Below are 18,067 nucleotides of genomic sequence, written 5' to 3'. Positions count from 1 at the left end.
GTGAAAATCTGCCCCAACTCGTAATCCTCTTTGTCACGGGCAAATTTCTGAACTTTTCTGAGTTTAATTTTATCTTCTTGTTTTTTAATTCTGTCCTGTATGTCTTTTCTCATTTTGGCTATATGCTCCGTTTGTTCTAATTTGTTTATTTGTTCATTTAGCTTGTCTATTTCTTTGCAAAGCATTTCTCGATCTATTTGGGCATATTTCACCAGAATATTAACAAGATTCATCGAGGCAGATAGATTGCTTTCAGCCCATTCAGTTAGCATTTTTGGGTTGGGGTTTTCAAAACTAGGAGCTAATAGTATTCTTAATCCCCTCGGCACCCGACCAGCTTCCTGGTATTTCTCCAATGATTTCTGCTCCCACCATTTAGTCATTTCCGAACGTAAACATTTTTCCAGTGCTTTAAGGAGGGATTTAACGTTTCCTTCCACAATATCAGCTTTACCTTGGTATGTACGATTAAAAGTACTTGGCAGGTTCTTAAACAACTCGTCCGCCTCAGCCTCCCGGTCGCGTAGTGCATTTCCTGACATATTCATCATATGTGAGCGCGGCAAAGCGATTTCTGGTGCTGCCGCTACAAAAATTCCAAAACACCTCTCCTCCTGTTCTACAACTGTTATACAGTACTCACCACCATGAAACGGCTTCGGGCGCGTCCTCCGACTCAGCCTGTCACTGCTCCAGGTGGTGTATCGTACCGCAATAGTCTGCACAGGGGGCCGCCGTTAGAGAAATCCTTCCGGATACACTTGGATAAAGTGGCTGAACACGGCAGCCGGCTTGCGGAGAGGGGGTTCGTCGACAGGAAGCAGACCCACTTCCGTTCTAATCCTATGACTGAATTGCTGCCTTCCAACTTCCCCACGGGCGATGAAAAGAACCAGCACGAACTCCTCTTAGTTGGAATGACAGGATGTTTATTGCTCACTCAATATGTCATTACGCGTTTCGACTGACGCAGCAGCCTTGATCACATGGAGAAATGCGTATACCATAGCTTTTTTAAATACCACCTACTAGTGTCGCGTGCTCCCAAAGGACATAGAAAACATACTATGAAAGTGTTTTTTTCTCTTCTTTCACATGTGCAAAATAACGCTAATATTATAATAAATAGGTAACAATAATAAATACATTATTTAAAACAATCTCACCAATATTAATTCCCTGCGCCAGTCCTGCCTCCCACTACCTGTGAGCTGCAGCGTCCTCGCCCGGCGCGCCTCCCACCGCAGCTCACTTCTCTCCCGGCTGCGGCTGCCACTGTGCCTCCCGGCTTCTCCGCCGGGTTTAGGCCTCCGCTGCTTCTTTGGGCTTCCGGCGGGTTCCCAGGCACGCCGCGATTTTCTGACCGCGGCAGCAGTCGCCGCTGGTGGTGCGGCGTCTCCGTCGCTGTTTTCTAGCCACAGACTTCAGGATTTATGCCCGAATTGTCAGGGGTTATCTCTGCGTCCTCGGGAGCCTCCTTAGGCTGCGGCCATTTTTTCCGGTCGCAGACCACGCCCCACCGTAACTCTGTTTTTGTTGACATCCGATCTGTGCCTATCGTAGGAAGCTGGCTCCTTGCACTGTATACCTATTTTTGCTATTCTATATAAAGATTCCCGGTATCTCCTATAAGTTGACAGGGGCTTGCTCGAGCAATCCTGAAGGTGCTCTCTAAGGGGGTAGTGTGATCGAGCAGCCTTAGGCTTATGAGCGAGGAGTGTTAGACATCTGCAATACACACACAGTCAGTAAGCGGTTCACATGACTCAATAAAGAGATCTACACCGATATCTAAAAATAACATATATATATATATATATAGTGCGTGTCCGAATGCATGGGCATTTCTGTTGGGAATATATATATATATATATATATATATATATATATATATAATATATTCGCTCCTTCCTTCTTCCCTGTCTCGATCAGGAAAAGTACTCGCAGGGGTCTCTTGGTTTTAGCAAAGTTTTTAATTCATGCAATCCATAAATAACATGACGCGTTTCGGCTACTGCCTTTTTCCAATGTTACAAGATTACGCACCAAATAGCGGCATTTTAAAAGAAATCATCAGTATCCGGTCACATGATGCGAGTCAAAGCACAATCAAAATTGACATAGGACCATACTCATTCCGTTCTAATACAGGTGCCATCTTGGAACGTCTAACAAGTGGTTGAATCTAAATGTCAAACGCTAAATAAGCCTACTAAAGTAAGTACTATATAATACTTACAGTGATTATCATTAGACACATTGAACAAAATTTTGATTGTGCTTTGACTCGCATCATGTGACCGGATACTGATGATTTCTTTTAAAATGCCGCTATTTGGCGCGTAATCTTGTAACATTGGAAAAAGGTTCCTAATTCTGCCATTCCAAAATGGCAGACTTTTACATTTCATATCCCCATCAGATAGCCACCTTAGGGGTGGAACAAGCCTGAGAGTAGACACACCTCTCTGACTACTAATCTTCCCACCTGTCCAGGTGGCAAATGAGCCTTTGGCTGGGGGTGTTGGCATCCCCTCATTCTGAGGGCAGCCAGGTTTGCATACCAAAGGCAGGGTGCTCTTTGAAGCTCCCGGCCTTCTAATGCTAATTTACAGGTCATCCTGTTGGAAGGGGGTGTAAACACCCTCTGCCAGAGCAGGCTTTGTTCCTGACCATTGAGAGTGGGGTACTCACCTCTGAAGGCCAGAAATGAGTCTGTGGTAGCAGGCTGGCCAGAACCAGTCAGTCAGCACACTAGTAGTTGGTAGGTTTTCAATCAGCACCTTTAAGGTGCCTTCTGGGTGCCTGTAATTAATAAAGCAATCATTGGAATTATTGAATGTTCATTAACACGAGATGTTTGATACCAAACATCTTTGGTTTCAGTGAAGCCATCTTGTAGCTGGGAAACTCACATTTGACCACTACCGCGCACATTTACTTAAAATGGCTTCCCTTCTCAGTTGTACTGGCAGTAACTAACCTGGGCAGCACAGGGGCATATCTACTCGTGCAGTTATGCCCACACATGTAGTATAGTGAACCCTGTCTTAGAGCTGTAAGGCCGGCTATAGGGGTGACTCACCTATATGACATTCAGTATCTGCAGGCATGGCACACAAGGCTGTGTGCCATGTTGTGTTTTCATTTGTGTCTGCACCAAGACATGCAGCCTGCAATGGCAGTCTGCATGATTGTGGTGAGGGGTCCCTTAGTGTGGCACAATACATGCTGCAGCCCTTAGGGACCCACTTTAGTACCCCAGGCACCAAGCTACCATTTACTAGGGACTTACAGAGGGTGTCAAAGGTATTGCCAATTGGGGAAACAATGGCTCAGTTTAGGGAGAGATCTGGCACTCTTGACCTGGTTAGCAGGAACCCAGTGCACATCCAGTCGAAATTGCATTGAATGCCAGGCAAAAAGTGGGGGTGACCATGTCAAAAGGGCACTTTCCTACACCTATATCGAAGGACACCCAAAAGTGTACTTGGGTAACTGCGGGTCCGTGTTTTTTAAAACCTATGGAGGAAGGGGTGTGGGGGCTGCGATTTTAAAAGTGGAGGAGCCAAAATTTTGAAGGAATGAGTCAGTCCCAGTGTGAGTCAGGTCTAGTAATAAAGCAACAATACCCTACATGTTGAAGGGGCTGGGCAAGTGTACATCCATCTGGTAAGTGTAAATAAGGGGACCACAGGAAGTACAGAAGTAATGCAGTGTGGTCCTGCCTGGAGGACTGACTGCATCCTTCACTCTTCCTCAGGCAAGTCTGTAGTGGGGAAGGGGTGGGGGGTAGAGGGGGATTCATTTTGGGATGATCTGTGCAACAAACGCAGAACATTGGGAGGCAACTAAAAGGGGACTGCTGAGAGCGCTGAATGCTTCTCAGGTCGGTGGTGAGAAATCCAACATGGGATTATACTGCTGCTGAAGATCCACTCAAGATTACTTGAAGAACTAGATGGACAGAGACTCCCCGAGACTGATGAGAAAGACTCTTATCGGCAAGCTACTTTGCGGGACATCCTTTAAAAGCTCATGAAGAATCTGTAGTCGCAGCACCATTCCCTCCAAATAAAGAATTCTTTGCTCAATAACCCGCCAAAGCCACTGTGCTCCCCATTTGTTGTGTTTTGTCCATCTCCCAATTAAACTGGAGTATTTACAGGCATCTGTCTGATGCCAATACACACATCTAACTTGTCACAAACCATTGTGCTGCAAACTGTGCTTGGAAGCCTCTAAAATCTGTTTAAAAACAAGTACAGATTGTCACTCCAGGACTAATTGAACATACATAACTTTCAAATGTTATGCATCCTCTTGTTGGCTCTGGCAGACTGCCTTGACCACCAGTCAGGTATAAGTACTAGACACATCAGCTAGAACCTTGGGTTCATGGTTTGGTATCTTGCTCACAATGTAGATAAAGAGGGCTGCAGGAGTGTAAGCTCTGCCTAGTTGCCGTACCACACAGGGCAAAAGTCTGGTTAGTCTTGCTGCTGTGACTGTGGGAGAGAAGGAATGCTTACCTGCCTGCCAAATAGCTGGACTAAGCACGCTCAGAGAAGGTCCTGTATGAGGACAGCTCAACAGTCGGAGCAAGGACCTCATTGGGTTCAAGGAGCCCTTTCATCACCTTCACACCTCTGAACTTCAAAAAGGGTGAGCCTGCACCGTTCTTTACCAGGCATGTGCCTCTAGGTTACCTTCCTCAGGTGCAGCAGGACATGGAGGCATTGCCCTGGATCCAGTTGCTCCTACTGAAAGAGGTTGCCCTGCTCCAGAACAGTTTGAACCATCTTTCTAACCCGATGGGTTCTGAAGATCTCATGGGTCAAAGCAAAGATCAAGCCCAGCCCTCAAATGACCACTCCTCTGTTAAGACTTGTTCCATGGGTGCCTTCCCTCTAGAAAATTTTGACTGATGGTTTTCTAGAAATAGGCCGCTTGGGGTGGAAGCACTATTGGGACTCTAGTGTACGGTGGCCCAGTATTTTCATCAGTTCCCTTAAACAAAACCGGACCAGTTGGGCCCTTAACTCATCCATGGACAGGGCACTGAGAGTGCAATAGCTTCTTTGCTCAGTGGCATACTAATTTTTTGGGTGGTGGATTTTTGGGATTAGATTTTTAGTGGTGACACTTTATTCTGCCCTAATCATATTTTTGTTAATGCCATGTTTTATTTGGTAATGGAGAGATCCTCAGGGTTGGTTCAGGACGAGCTTTTTTTCAAAGGCCCCTTCATCTGTATACCTTGCTTGCCTGTTTGGCCTTTTTCTGGGAGTTTAAATCGCCCAGGAACTCGAGCACTCATGATGGTCCCTGAGTCTTGAGGCATGGGCCATATTAGGACAGTGGCAATCTAGCGCCCATCTCTGACACATTTGGTGATTTATCTTGGCCCTAGAAGGTGCTGTGACCTTCTGTATTTCTTATTTTGTACAAAACTGTTTCCCTGTTAAATAAAGACCTCTTTCCTGTTCTACACTGACGGGACATTAATTTTAATGAATTGTATTACTGAGTTTTTTAACTGGCCTCGGCTCCCTGGATGATACTTGACTGCTTGACCTCGCTACCCCATGAAAATCAATTGCCCAAAAGTAACTTTGTTATTCGCTGTAGTCTGCTAGTATCTGGCCTTGAGCCCCCAGGTGTAAGTGACAGTATTCACAAACGATACCCTGTAACCATGGATGGAACCTGGACTCTTTTTGACTAGTTTTGCACACTTCTAGATACTATACACACACCCCATACTTGTTTGATGGCAGCAAGTTAGACAGTTATGTGTTTTAACTATATTGAGCTACTTTTAGTTAACAAATTGTTGGAGACCAAGAAACAAATGACCATGGCACTGATGTGTGACCTTGAACTCTTTAATAAATGACACAAGGGCACCCCCATCATGGAGCTTGAAAAAATGTCTGACAAAGATGTCCGCTTTAAATGAATGGCGCTGCTGCCTGTGTTTCTGGTCCGCAAGTATAATTTTGATAAATTAAAACAGCCGTTTTGGAAGCACGCATCGCACTTCAGGAGCTCTGTTCTCTTGGGGCGCATAAGGCTAGAAATGACACCTAAATTAGCATTGGGGTTGTCTCTCCAGAGATGCTAATTTCGGATTGAACTTGAGTTATCAACAATTCCATCGTCACTTGTTAAAGAAGAATAAAAAATGAAACCTACATCTTTAATCTCGGGTGATTTGTCATTGTTAGTTTGTTTTTTTAAATATAAAAGATATGTTATGCACCTACACTAACCAAAGCAAACTCAAACGTGTTCACTTGTCTGAGCATACCTGTATGTTTCTGAGATGCAGATATTCTATCTTTAATGGGCAAACCCTCTTTTATTCTTCATGTTATTATTTTTTTATTAATTAGGGACAGACCGTCATATCGGTAGGCGGTTTGTTTAGTATGACAAGGAAGAATTGTATGATTTTAGGTCTCCCAAGAGATGTGTTAACTTACTGTGTGTTTAGAGCCACCCATTGCTTATCATTGGTTTGCTTAATCGTTGCTCATTTGCTTGCTTCTCGTTTGCCAGCATGTGAGGGCTTCACTTTCTCTGTTTCTGTTTGGCCTTCCTCTCGAGCATGGTCCAACTACTTGTGTTCTTCCACGCTTGGGTTCTTCCAATGCTTGGGTTGTAGAAGCAAATGTTTTTTTTTTTTTTTAGTTCACCGTGAAAGTGAATGTGTTAACAAGCGGTCTCCCTCATGTGCTTAATCCCCCCCACACCCCATGTCGCTGTTCCATACCAATTTGCTTTTGTCACCCACCCCAGCTTTAGCCTGTAGGTTGCTGTCCTTCCTGTGTCGCACTGTCATCCGTATGCTTCTGGCCCCACCCTCGCTCATGTTGCCCTCTTCCTGTGTGCTTCTGTGCACACCTCCCACCCGTCCTCCTCCATGTTACTTATGTAATTCTGTGCTTCCATCATATCTCATTCATGGCGCCTGCCACCCCCTCACTCCCTGGCCACCCCAGGTTCTCATTGCTATCCTTTCCGACCTTCTATCAGACCATTAACATTCAAAAAGTTCCAGACACTGTTGCCCCCCTGTTGCTTGTGTGCCCCCCTCCCATGCTGCTCTAGTTCGTCCGTGCATGCTACTGTGTACCTCACCCCCCACTCTCCTCCCCCCCCCCCCCAACCCCCCCTTTCTTCATGTTCCCTCCCAGAACTGGAACCAGGACATTGTCTCTGTTGGATTTAGCCAGGTGGTGGTAGAGTATGCTCATCGACCATGTGAAAAATCTTATGCTTATTTTGCTTGTTAACCCGTCTTGAGCTCAATTGAGATCTGTTACAGTTCCACCACTTTTCAAGGTTTTGTACTCTAAATCGATATTGAGGTGAAGCGCTAGTGTCTTTTAGTTTGAGAGAGGAGAGCAAACTTTGTTTCTGGAAGTAAGAGAACCAAGTGCTAACTGTTTAAAAACGCGTGATTGGAAATGTGAAGAGGTGGCTATTCTCTCCATCCTCATAAAGCAGAGGTCTTCAAACTGTTTTACTCTGAGACCCCCTAGGCAAAATGTTTTGAGGTCGGGCCCTCATCCAAAACTTTAGGGCAGGGATTGGGAGAGCGGGAGTGACATGGCTGCATACAGGGAGCGGGGCTTATGAGATGATTTCAGATCTACTTTTTTAGGTCTCGCCTAGCTATTGCGTAGCCATCGCTATGCGAGACTCTAGTAAGGGGCTCCCAAAAGTGCTCCCAAAGTGGATTGCATGGCGAGCACACGCACGATCACGTGCATCGTCCCGCCATGCAATCCACTTTTGGGAAGCGCTTTAGCCTACTGGCGCGTGCACCTACTTCAAAGGGTCCGCTCCCCCGCCTGGAATGCGCTCCCCCGCCCCTTGCCGCTTCAAAGCCCGCATTCTTTAATCTGGGCGCGAGACTGACGTACAGCAGCGCACGGGGAGCTCGAGCCCACGGGAAGACACACGCTACTTTTGTCTTCCTTGTTCTCCATGTCTCTTGCAAAGCCGTCTTACTTGATTTCAATATTTTATTGATTTTCTTATTACTGCTGTTTGTTTTCATCTAGGTTGAAATGAATCGGCCCTAATTGATATTGTAATATGACTGAATACGCATCGATTTTTAAATCACTAATATTTTTGTATTCATTTGGCTGTTTGTTAACAGATAAGAACATAAAATGTACTTCTATTTCTGAAGCCAGAACTATTGTTACCATTTATCTAAAATTTACTCAAAATGGGCTTTTACTCCACCCAGAGGAGTACTTTTCTCTTGCCGCTGTGATCTGCTTGCAGGATGGCATTCCACCTCTTATGGAGTGCTTGCTTTACAGGGCACGAGGGAGTATTTTTCATCTCAAAAGTACACAGAATCATCTCACATGAAATTCTTCACCTCATCCTTGCATTTCATACAGAAAGACACGCTTTGGGGTTTTTACTCTCCGTTTTTAAAATGTTTTAGTTGAGAATAGTGTTAGTTTCTCATTTACACACATGCGTTTATACACATACATCCAAGTGCACACTTTCCTGGCTTAAAGTAAAACAAGCATTGGTAAAGTTAATCTGTTGGGCTTGAAGGTGCACATAGGGAAAATCGGGCATGCACAGGTGCACTTTACATTTGTTAGCATACCAAAGCTAGATGCATTCGCCTTGTCAATGCTTGTTTCTGTTTGGCAGTGTAAACAACCCCAACGGACATGGTAAGTGGAGCGGAACACCACAATACTGCTTTCGCTACATAACGTGTCCGGCCTGCAGTTGCGCTTCCGCACGATGATTGAGCGGTTCCTGGCATTTAATAACGCCCTGCTGTGAGAGTGTTGCTGAGCTTTCGTGTTTCGACAGCTAGAAAGGACTGACCTTGGCATAATTTTTGCATTTAATGTTATATTGGTATAAGCATGTTCTAACCCGGTACCACCACATGTTAACGGTCTTTTCTTAACAGTTGACGGTTCCTACGGTCTCTTACAGTTATCTAATGAGGATGCTCACCACAGTCCTTACATATAACATGTTTATTACAATCCGAAAATGACGACACACTACATAGAGCTGCCTGGAGTACATCTGTGGACTTTGTAGCACCCGTCAGTGTATTATTTGTCGAAGTAAAACAAAAATCGTTGTCTACTTTAATTGTGAGGGCAGCATGATCTTGCTGTAGTTGTATGGTGAAAACCATGAGTGTGCTTGTGTGCCACCGAAGCAAAGTACCGTTGCCTCAGAGCACACTGTGCAATAGTCAGAGTGCTGCACCTGGACAGTTGGGAGTTATGATGTTCACTAAAAATGTTTTGTTTGCGTGTAAAAACTATTTCCCATCCCCGCGATGCACACCGTAATCAAATATTAAAGGTCCATGAAAACTACGCTTAAAACCAAGGAAACCTCTGCAGCCTGAGGTCTTCCAGAGGCAGAAAGCGGTGCTGCTTCTAGGTTAATACCTCTGTGTCATCACTTTAATAATGCAGAGTTGATGAAGATTGATATGTTATCTTTATTACTTGACCTCTCTCAGAGGCGGACAGTTTTGGCAAAAGTGAAAATTTGGAAAGGAATGTAATATGTCACGTGACCCATGCAATGGTTCAACATGTATCATGCATGCCTTCATCCTGACGTTGGATGCAGCATCAGGGAATTTATTAAGGAACGGAGCAAGGCAGCGCACAGGTGCCTTGGGCTCTTCCCCAGAGATCAGAGCTGTTGCCTACTTCATTGGCTGCCTAGTGTTGCAAAACTATGATCTTTGCATGCCTTTCATACAAAAATATTACAACAGGCGGATGCATAATGTTTATGCAGTATTTACACCAGCATTGCTTTCCAAAATAACCTTTCAAAAAATGAAAGAACTCCAACACAGTGTGATTGTATTGAAGACAAAGAAGATCTTTTTAAATGATTGGTTTTATACATTGGATATTACAATGCCTTTTATTTATGTTAAAGGCATTGTTATTTGCAATGTCAATAACTCAAACTCGCGTAAATGCGAGACCTATTGCATTGCAAATGCTTGTCTATAGCTTATGAACCGCACTAAATATGAGACTTATAAAACAGCAAATGCATCAAACAAAAACAGATATTATCCCAAACAAACTGCTCCCCATAATTGGGTTGTTATGAACCCCTTGCACTCTTGACCCCAATGCAACTACACCTGCTGCACTAATGATAGCCTGCTACTCAGTACTGCAGTTATCTCCTCTGCATCTTCTAACTCTTCCCCCCCCCCCCCCCCATGACGGATCATCACCTCAGTCCTAATGCTTGAAAGGAAAAAAAGCTCCAATGCCCTTTTTTTAAAGTTAGACAGTCATAATTGTTTTGCAGTGGGCCACTCAAATCCCTGGGCCCCAGGCCTGCTGCATCTGCTTCCTTAATGATAACCAGCTGTGGCCACTTACACACTTGGCAGCAGTATCAACTTCACTAATGAATGTCCATTTAAAAAAAAAAAAAAAAACACATATTGTCCCCTTCTTTGGGTATCTTTCTGAAGAAGCTGTCTCGGGCCATTTGTAAAAACAAAAATGAGTCCACATACAGTGCTCCCTATTCAGGGCCTTTTCTTTGACCATTTCCTCTGTCTCCTAGACCATTACTGTGAGGCCCCCAGGGAGCGAGAGCATTAGGGCTCTGGATCTGAATGTAACCCTGCTGGCCTTCTACCTGCTACACCAGGTACTCAGCGTTCACAATGCCCCTGAATGGTTAATACTGACTTAACGATGCCTGTGCCTGAAATCGAAGGGTGTCCTGGTAGTGCAGAAAGTTAAAAAAGAAACCAGCCTTCTTAGCATCCATTAATTGATTGAGTCACTTAAAGCCAGGGCCACTGGAATTATGAGTTTCTGCAGCAGCAGCGTTTTCCACATAATTATCAGTTTACTGCATTTGCTACATAATCTGCAGATTTCAACAACAAAAACTTGATTCTAGCTCAAACTGAACAAAAGTTACTTAAAGCGTGACAAAGTGTTCCGGAGCAGTGGAAGGCCCTTTGCAAAGATTGACTGGTAATCTTGTAGTTGCTTACTGCTGTATTTGGGTGTTAAACTGGTACTAATGAGGTGAAATATTTCCTCTGACCTTGAGTTAAAATTACAAAATAATGAAGTAATGCTAACCACAAAATGTGGCACATTGTCCCGCATAATTGACCTTTTCTTGCTGCATAATTTAGTCAAACTTGCCGCGTAATGTTGTTCTCTTCTGCTGAATAATTCCAGTGGCTCTGCTTAAAACTTCATGCTGGCAAAGATCTGTTCTTTTTGAGATATAATGTAAGGGTGTCATCATCTGAGATCTGGAGTAGTGGAGACACAAAAATGTCTGCATTAGATACAGTTTGATTACGTATTACTACAAAGTAGATTTTTTAAGAACTTGTTTTATCTCAATCACTGCATCATTTTGCCACAGCCTAGCTTAGAGTATGTAAATACTGTTTTAAAATAATGACTTGCATGTTCACGGTGCTTTCTGCCACCGGCTGGGACCTCATAGCACTATAAACAGGGCCATTGGAATTATGCGGAAGGAGAAGGCCAAATTATGCGGCATGGTTGACTAAATTCTGCAGCAAAGCAAAGTCGAATTATGCTGCATAATGCTGTATATTTTGTGATGGCAATACTACATTATTTTGCTATTTTTACACTTGTTAACACTGTCCTGGCCTTTATTGCCCCTCATAAGTACCACATTAACACCCACATATAGTGATAAGCAACAGAAAAGTGACCAGTCAACCTTTAGAAAGGGCCTTCCACTGCGAGGTAACATGTGTTGCTGCATTTTTAGCAACTTTTCAACCGTTTGAGCTAGAAACCAGTATTTTTTTGAATTGGCGACTTGTAATGCAGATGATGGATTATGTGGCAAATTAGGGAAATCCATAACTATGTACTTTGAGTGCAGGGTGAGCGTGAAAGTGAAGGGTAAGAATGAGGAGTGAGTTGTCTGAATGCAAAGTGCATTCCCACACACTAAAGTAAATCAGCATGTTATTGTTGGGGGCGCGTAGGGTTTCAGATATGTTAAACTATTGCTATTCTGGCATTAATCGGGGATCAAGGGTGAAGGATATAAATAAAATGCTGATCCTGCAACAAACTTCCAATTTTATGATTAGGATTGCCAGCTCATTATTTTGGTGTTGCAGGCGGTGCAAAAATAATCAGTCACCTAAAGCCCTATTTTCAGCACTTATCTGTAAGTACTTCGAACAGCAAATATAACAAGAAAGAACTTTTAATTTGTTCGAGGGTGGCCGAATGATTCATGACTGATAATTAAAGGGAACAGACCGTAAAGTCACATTACAAATAAATACATAATATTTATTTATAACCCTATTTAGTGTCAAGACAAGGTCCTTGCAGGCTCTTTAAACATACATTGCTGGCATTTATTCTATTGGCAACCCTGCTATATATTCCTTTTCATGAAATGCATTTTCACACTACAGCAGTAAATGGAAAATACAAATGTAAGGAATAGGGCCCAGGGGGTACTGGAAACAGAAAAACGGGAAGCCTCTGTAACCAGTTTACAAAGGCATGTAAATATGCAAATGGCCTTTAAAGACCTGTGAAAAGCTCGGGCGTCCCATAAGACACCAGACACTGCCCAGCCGAGCCCACAGCAGCACACTTTCTGATCTCCGGCCCTACGTAAATGAAGAAAGCCTGGAAGTGCGGCGATGTTTATTTGCTGCATTTCCAGGCTATCTTCATTTACATGTACTTGCAGAGACATTTGCGCCCCCTTGGAAGCCATCCACGCCCCCCTAAGGGCGCGTGCTCCACAGTTTGAAGACCTCTGTCATAGAGTGATGCACGTGGAATCAACATTTTTGTCTTTATCTCTCTAGATATACAATACTCGCACAAAAGAGCTAAATATAAAATATAAAAATTTATGACCCTGCCACCTTTCGGTTGCGAAAATTGTGACGCTATAGGACACATGGCTGTTTTGTCAGTTTGTCTAGCTGATTGGTGTTTGTTACGGCTGGTGGAATAATCCATTTCCAATTGTTCTCTTGCAGAGGCCCAGCCTCCTTGGAAGCCGTACTGTATCACGTAAGTATGTTTATAGTGACAAAAATGGACATAAAGATTTCACTATTTGTTTTTTTGTTTTTAAGAGCTGTTCCTTTTGTGGGAGAGCTTCTTCCGAGTATGGAATTTAATTTCTCAAAAGATACCTTTAGAGCCGTCCAGTGATATGCGAAACTCCATAATCTAGTTCAGCTAAGATGGTGTTTGGTCGAAAGTACTGATTATTGAGCACAGTCGAGCTCTGTAAATACTTCTAGATAAGGATGCATTATATATGTGTTCAGTTTAGGGAGCACTGTTGAGTTTGTACCTCAAACATGCAGCAGGCAGGTTTGTATCTGGAGCCTTAAGGAGCGCACTTTTCAGAGCACACCTGAAATGGGATGTAGTAGGTCAGTTAAAAGCTAAGACGAGGATGAAGTGTCAGAAGTGCCCTGTAGGTGCTATAGTAGATGCTGTATTCGATTATTGTACTGTAGAATGACCACTTATGGGGGGCGTTTGCATCAATATGAGGTACTCTGGGGACTGCAGTGTGTTGAAACACTTTTGAGTTGGGTCCTTTAGGGCTCCATCAGAAAGGCTGCACAAATGTTGTAGGAAAGAATCTGAATGTTCTATGAGGGATGACTGGTGACAGTTCTCCAGCATGTGTGGACCTTTTTGTCTTTCTTTTCCGTCTGGCAGGGCTAGGCGTGGGGCCCTCGGGCAGCGGGAGCTGTTGGAGTATTGGGTGAAAGAACTGTAGGTTTGCACCGTGAGCAGCTTATCTACTCTCAACTTGCCAATTCTCTTTTTAGAATTTGCCATTTACCAAGGACCGTCATGTACCAAGAGCAGGTGGCTGCCGTAAGTACAAACAGGCAAAGTTACACAGTACGTTGATTACGTTTCTTTTGTTCTTCAGAAATCCGCCACAAGTAGGAAATGCTGGTGCCCCTACACTGGGTGCGGGTGGAGATCCAAGGGACATATCCCAACTACATGTAGTGGTATGGTCTTGTGACCTTGCTGTTGTAAGTTAGAGAAGTCTTTCCAGCCCTATCCTGTCTTTCCTTTGGACAACTGCTGTGTCATTGAGGATGTTACTTCTTCGCCCCCCTTTGCCTCTCAAGTTTGCTGAGGTTGAGTGAACCAGGCCTTTGCTGACTCTTTTCTTCTCCTTTTTTGCAGAGGCAACTGTCCTCATCTAAGCACAGTCCGGTTATTTCGAACCACTGCTTCCTGCAGTAAGTTATGAGAGCTGCCCAGTCTCCTCCCATGGGTGCATGTGCCAGATTGCTAACACTACGTATTTGAAGTTGTGCCCCTGAAAGTGCACTGGGGCTTTCTGTACATATGCACTTGGTTGGGAATGATAGGATGACTGGGGCAAATCCTTCACATTGATGCATCTTCAGACTTGACTGTGTACATCACCTGGCCAGTGGGACGCAATGCAGAATTTGTGAGTAGAAAAAAATAATCCCAGCCGGTAACTGATATTGATACCTCTTGTAGGAAATGGCAATGCCCCAGTATGTAGCAAGGCCTGGGTATCAGAAGAGCTGCTTCAGCAGATACCACATCATTCAGCTGTGAGGATTTAACCTAGTTTGCTTTGTGGCATGCTTCGCACTTCTCAGAATCTGTATGTTCAGTCCTCTGCAGGTCTTTTCTCCTTGTGATGACTGTAATTCATAGATTGTCATTTTGTCAGTGCTCCAGTTTTGGCAATGTGAATGTGTTACTTGTTCACAGTGCCCCATATTTGAGGTGTATCTGCATACAGCTAGACGTGTGCACCCACCCCTTTCTCAGAGCGTGAACATTTTTCGTATATCTTCTGCCTGTGTTTATACCTGCTGTCTGATGCCCTCTCTTTCAGGCGCTTTGCCTCAGACAATCAAAGTTCTGCTCCTTGTGTTTAATTGGATGAGTCTTTTGCTGTGGCGTAAATAGTTGTAAGTGTGCATGGTTAATATCCACGCTAATTGTCTCTTCTTACAGATCAAGATGTGCTTACTGTAAACACACCAGCATTTGCAGAGTCTGTCACCGAGGGAGATGTCCGGTGGGAGAAAGGTGAGTGCACCTTCTACCCTGATTGACCTGATAAACATTAGACTCAAATACTCTTCCGAGGAACTGCCCACCCTTGTTTGTTATAGTGCTCTTGCCACCCATTCTGGCTCTAGCATTATCTTTGCTTTCTCTGCTCAAAACCACTTTCCCTCTGTTCGCACACTATTGTGGCCAGCTCGCTCTCTGCTCGATTGTGCCCTGTGCTATCTTTGACTCTGCTGGCTCATTCTCTTCATTCTGCTCCTTCTGACTGGTGCTGCTTGCTTCCATTTTTCTCTCCAACTGACCTGTTTCCTGTGGCTATTACATCTGTACTAGTTGTGGCTACACTTAATTTATTTCAAGTGACTGCTTTGACTCCTTGACTACACCTACGCGTGCTTACTTCCCTGAACAGCTTTCCGCTGGCCCTTTCCTTACTATCTCGCTGCTTATGGCTGCCTCCGGTACTGCTTGCTCTTTGCAGTGCAGTGAGCCTTTCTAGGGGGCCGTGGTTTGTTCCTCTTGCTACTAGTATGAAGCCAGATTTTACTCTGCTTGCTGCAGCCTCTCCTGGCTCGCATTACTCACTCCCTGCTTATGGCTCTTGCTTTCCAAGGCCGCCTCTCCTTCTGCTCAAACGATGCCTGCTTACTGTCCTAGTTCATGGCCCCTTTCCTGCACCTGCTTTGCTTGCTCACTGCAATAAGATGTGTCATGTTCTGCTCACATATTGCCTACTTTCGAGCTTTGCTCTGCCTGCTCTTATGATTAGAAATTGGAGCTTGCACCATTGGCTCACTGCCTGCTGGCATGGCTTCCTTAGTGCTCAATTGAAGACCCTCTGGTGGCATCATAGTGCATGTTTAATACTGTAATCCTAGTTCACAGCTTTCTCCCCCCTCGCCTTCTGTGATTAGTTCAAGGCTGAACTTATGTCTCTCTCTTCCCTCATCACTCTTACTATTGGCTGGTGGTTTTAACTGTGTATAAAATAAGTCCTTCTCTTCTCCCCTTTGAAAGCTGTCATGCACACTCTGAAATAACTGCAGGTGTTTCTCCTTGCGGTGGCTGCGTGCACAGGAGTATGTTGTCACGTCTTCTGTCTGTGACACGTGTTTTTCTCCTGTTTGGATGAAGGCTATATACGAGACAAATTTGTTGTCTAGCCAATGAGTGGATTATATGTATGTGTCCTCTGCATGTCCTCCACTGTAACAGTAATACCTGGCACCTTCTGTGTGGTTTGTTTTAGATGTGCCCCGGAAGTAACTCTTTAATCAGCACTCCTGTCCCATTCATACTTTGTACATCATTCCCTTACTGGACCATCATTATGTAGCTTGTCAATGTGAATTATATACCCCGCCCACCTGTGCCTTCAAAATATGCTTCTATAGCTGCCCCATATGTACCAATGCTTCTATACCATGGTCTTCCATGCTTGCTTACTAAGCACACCCATATACTAGTGTTCAGTTTGAGCCTTGCTGCAGTACTCTGGGCATGGTTTCATTCGTCTTGTGTGCATTCCCATAGCTTTGTCTTTAGTGGATTCTCTCTGTACATGTTTATGCTGTATTGATTCAGTTGTGTAATTATGTATGTACCGCTATAGTAGCATTCTTGATGCATGCCCTTTGCATACGCTCATGTGTTAGTGCTTTATTATTCCCTTGTTTCCATGTCCCTGTAGCTTTGTTCAGTCCGCATCACCCTACAGCAGTATGTTGCGTATCATATAGTGCGTGTCCTATGTGTGCCTTATTTAATTGTTCCCTTCATTGCATCTGCTTTATTGTGTCTTCCCTCTCCAGTGGCTGCTTACATTTTTTCTTTTTCAGCTGTTGGGGACACAGTGTCTGAAGACGAGGTGGTATGCGAGATTGAGACTGATAAAGTAAGTACAGTGGCTAGCTTTGCCACTGTCATCCTTGCCACTTCCACAGCTGTGACTTTTGGTGTGGCTTGAACAGACCGACTCCATTGCCTTTCTGTAGGGGCTGTTTTTGAACATCCTAGTCTAATAAATTAATTGACTGTTTCCCAAGCCCACTTATTATACATTTGGTTTTCTGTTTGAGTCCGCCTCTCTTTTTTTAGTCTTAATCTGTATCTATATCCGTCTGGATTTTTCTCCCCACCTCTTCTTGCCTTTTCTTTTCTAATTTAGCCATTTGCTCGCGCTTGACCTTTGTATTTGCTCTTTCAGTGTCAATCTTACTTTTTCTGATTCTATTGTTTGGCCTCTTTCTGATAGTTATTTGCTGAGTTCTGTTTTTTGTTGGACATCCTTCTAGCAGCATGATTGTTCTCCGTTTCTTTTGTCTCTGTTTTACTTGCATCTCTTTCTCATCATCTGCTTGTCTCATTTGCCCTTGCGTTCCACTTAATGACATGCACTCAATCCTCAACCAAATCTTGGAGCCACCCTTAATTTTCCATATTTTCTTCTTTGTTCTGGTTTAGGGGTTTCAAGTTTGACTTTGAGATGAGTCCTTCTTTAGGTTGTGAGTGTAACTCACCTTGAATAAGTTTCTGAAAGGCTTAAGATGCTCTTTTGTGCAGTCCTTCCTTTGAGAAGCCTATGGGGCTGGGTCTGCTTAAGCGACTCCTACAGGTAGAGGACGCTTGATGCAGGTCGAGATGCACCATTTCATTTGCCTGTCATGTTCTAAGGCTTGCCGTACCAGTATGATTGTTCTCAATATTTTTAATTTTCCTTTCCCTTCCCCGTTATCCTCATTCCTCCCAACATTGGGCCCTCGTTTTAAGAGCCCCCTCTCGCCTGTTTTATTTTTCAGTCTTAATTTTTCTCTGTGTCGCTGCCTCCTTCATCCTCTGTTAACCTATCTGCATGCGTTACTCTTTCTCCTTCCATCCTGGCTACTTCGTCATCCTTTCTTCCTGAATCATCTTGTTCTCAC

The 18,067-nt window shown here is 44.0% G+C and overlaps 1 protein-coding gene across 2 annotated transcripts in view; it reads left to right on the top strand.

Moving 5' to 3' along the window:
* The window catches only part of DLST (dihydrolipoamide S-succinyltransferase), a 150,592-nt gene that overhangs the window by 33,549 nt on the left and 98,976 nt on the right, over nucleotides 1–18,067 (top strand). For both annotated transcript variants that reach the window (XM_085626743.1, XM_085626742.1), the window contains exons 2-6: nucleotides 13,085–13,118; nucleotides 13,898–13,946; nucleotides 14,271–14,326; nucleotides 15,087–15,161; nucleotides 16,985–17,040. In XM_085626743.1, coding sequence (XP_085482869.1) covers nucleotides 13,085–13,118; nucleotides 13,898–13,946; nucleotides 14,271–14,326; nucleotides 15,087–15,161; nucleotides 16,985–17,040 — 270 coding nt within the window. The remainder of the gene's footprint in view (nucleotides 1–13,084; nucleotides 13,119–13,897; nucleotides 13,947–14,270; nucleotides 14,327–15,086; nucleotides 15,162–16,984; nucleotides 17,041–18,067) is intronic.

Source organism: Triturus cristatus, chromosome 9 (genome assembly GCF_964204655.1).
Source record: "Triturus cristatus chromosome 9, aTriCri1.1, whole genome shotgun sequence".
NCBI classification, from domain to species: domain Eukaryota; kingdom Metazoa; phylum Chordata; class Amphibia; order Caudata; family Salamandridae; genus Triturus; species Triturus cristatus.
This window is presented reverse-complemented; position numbering and strand designations above follow the sequence as displayed.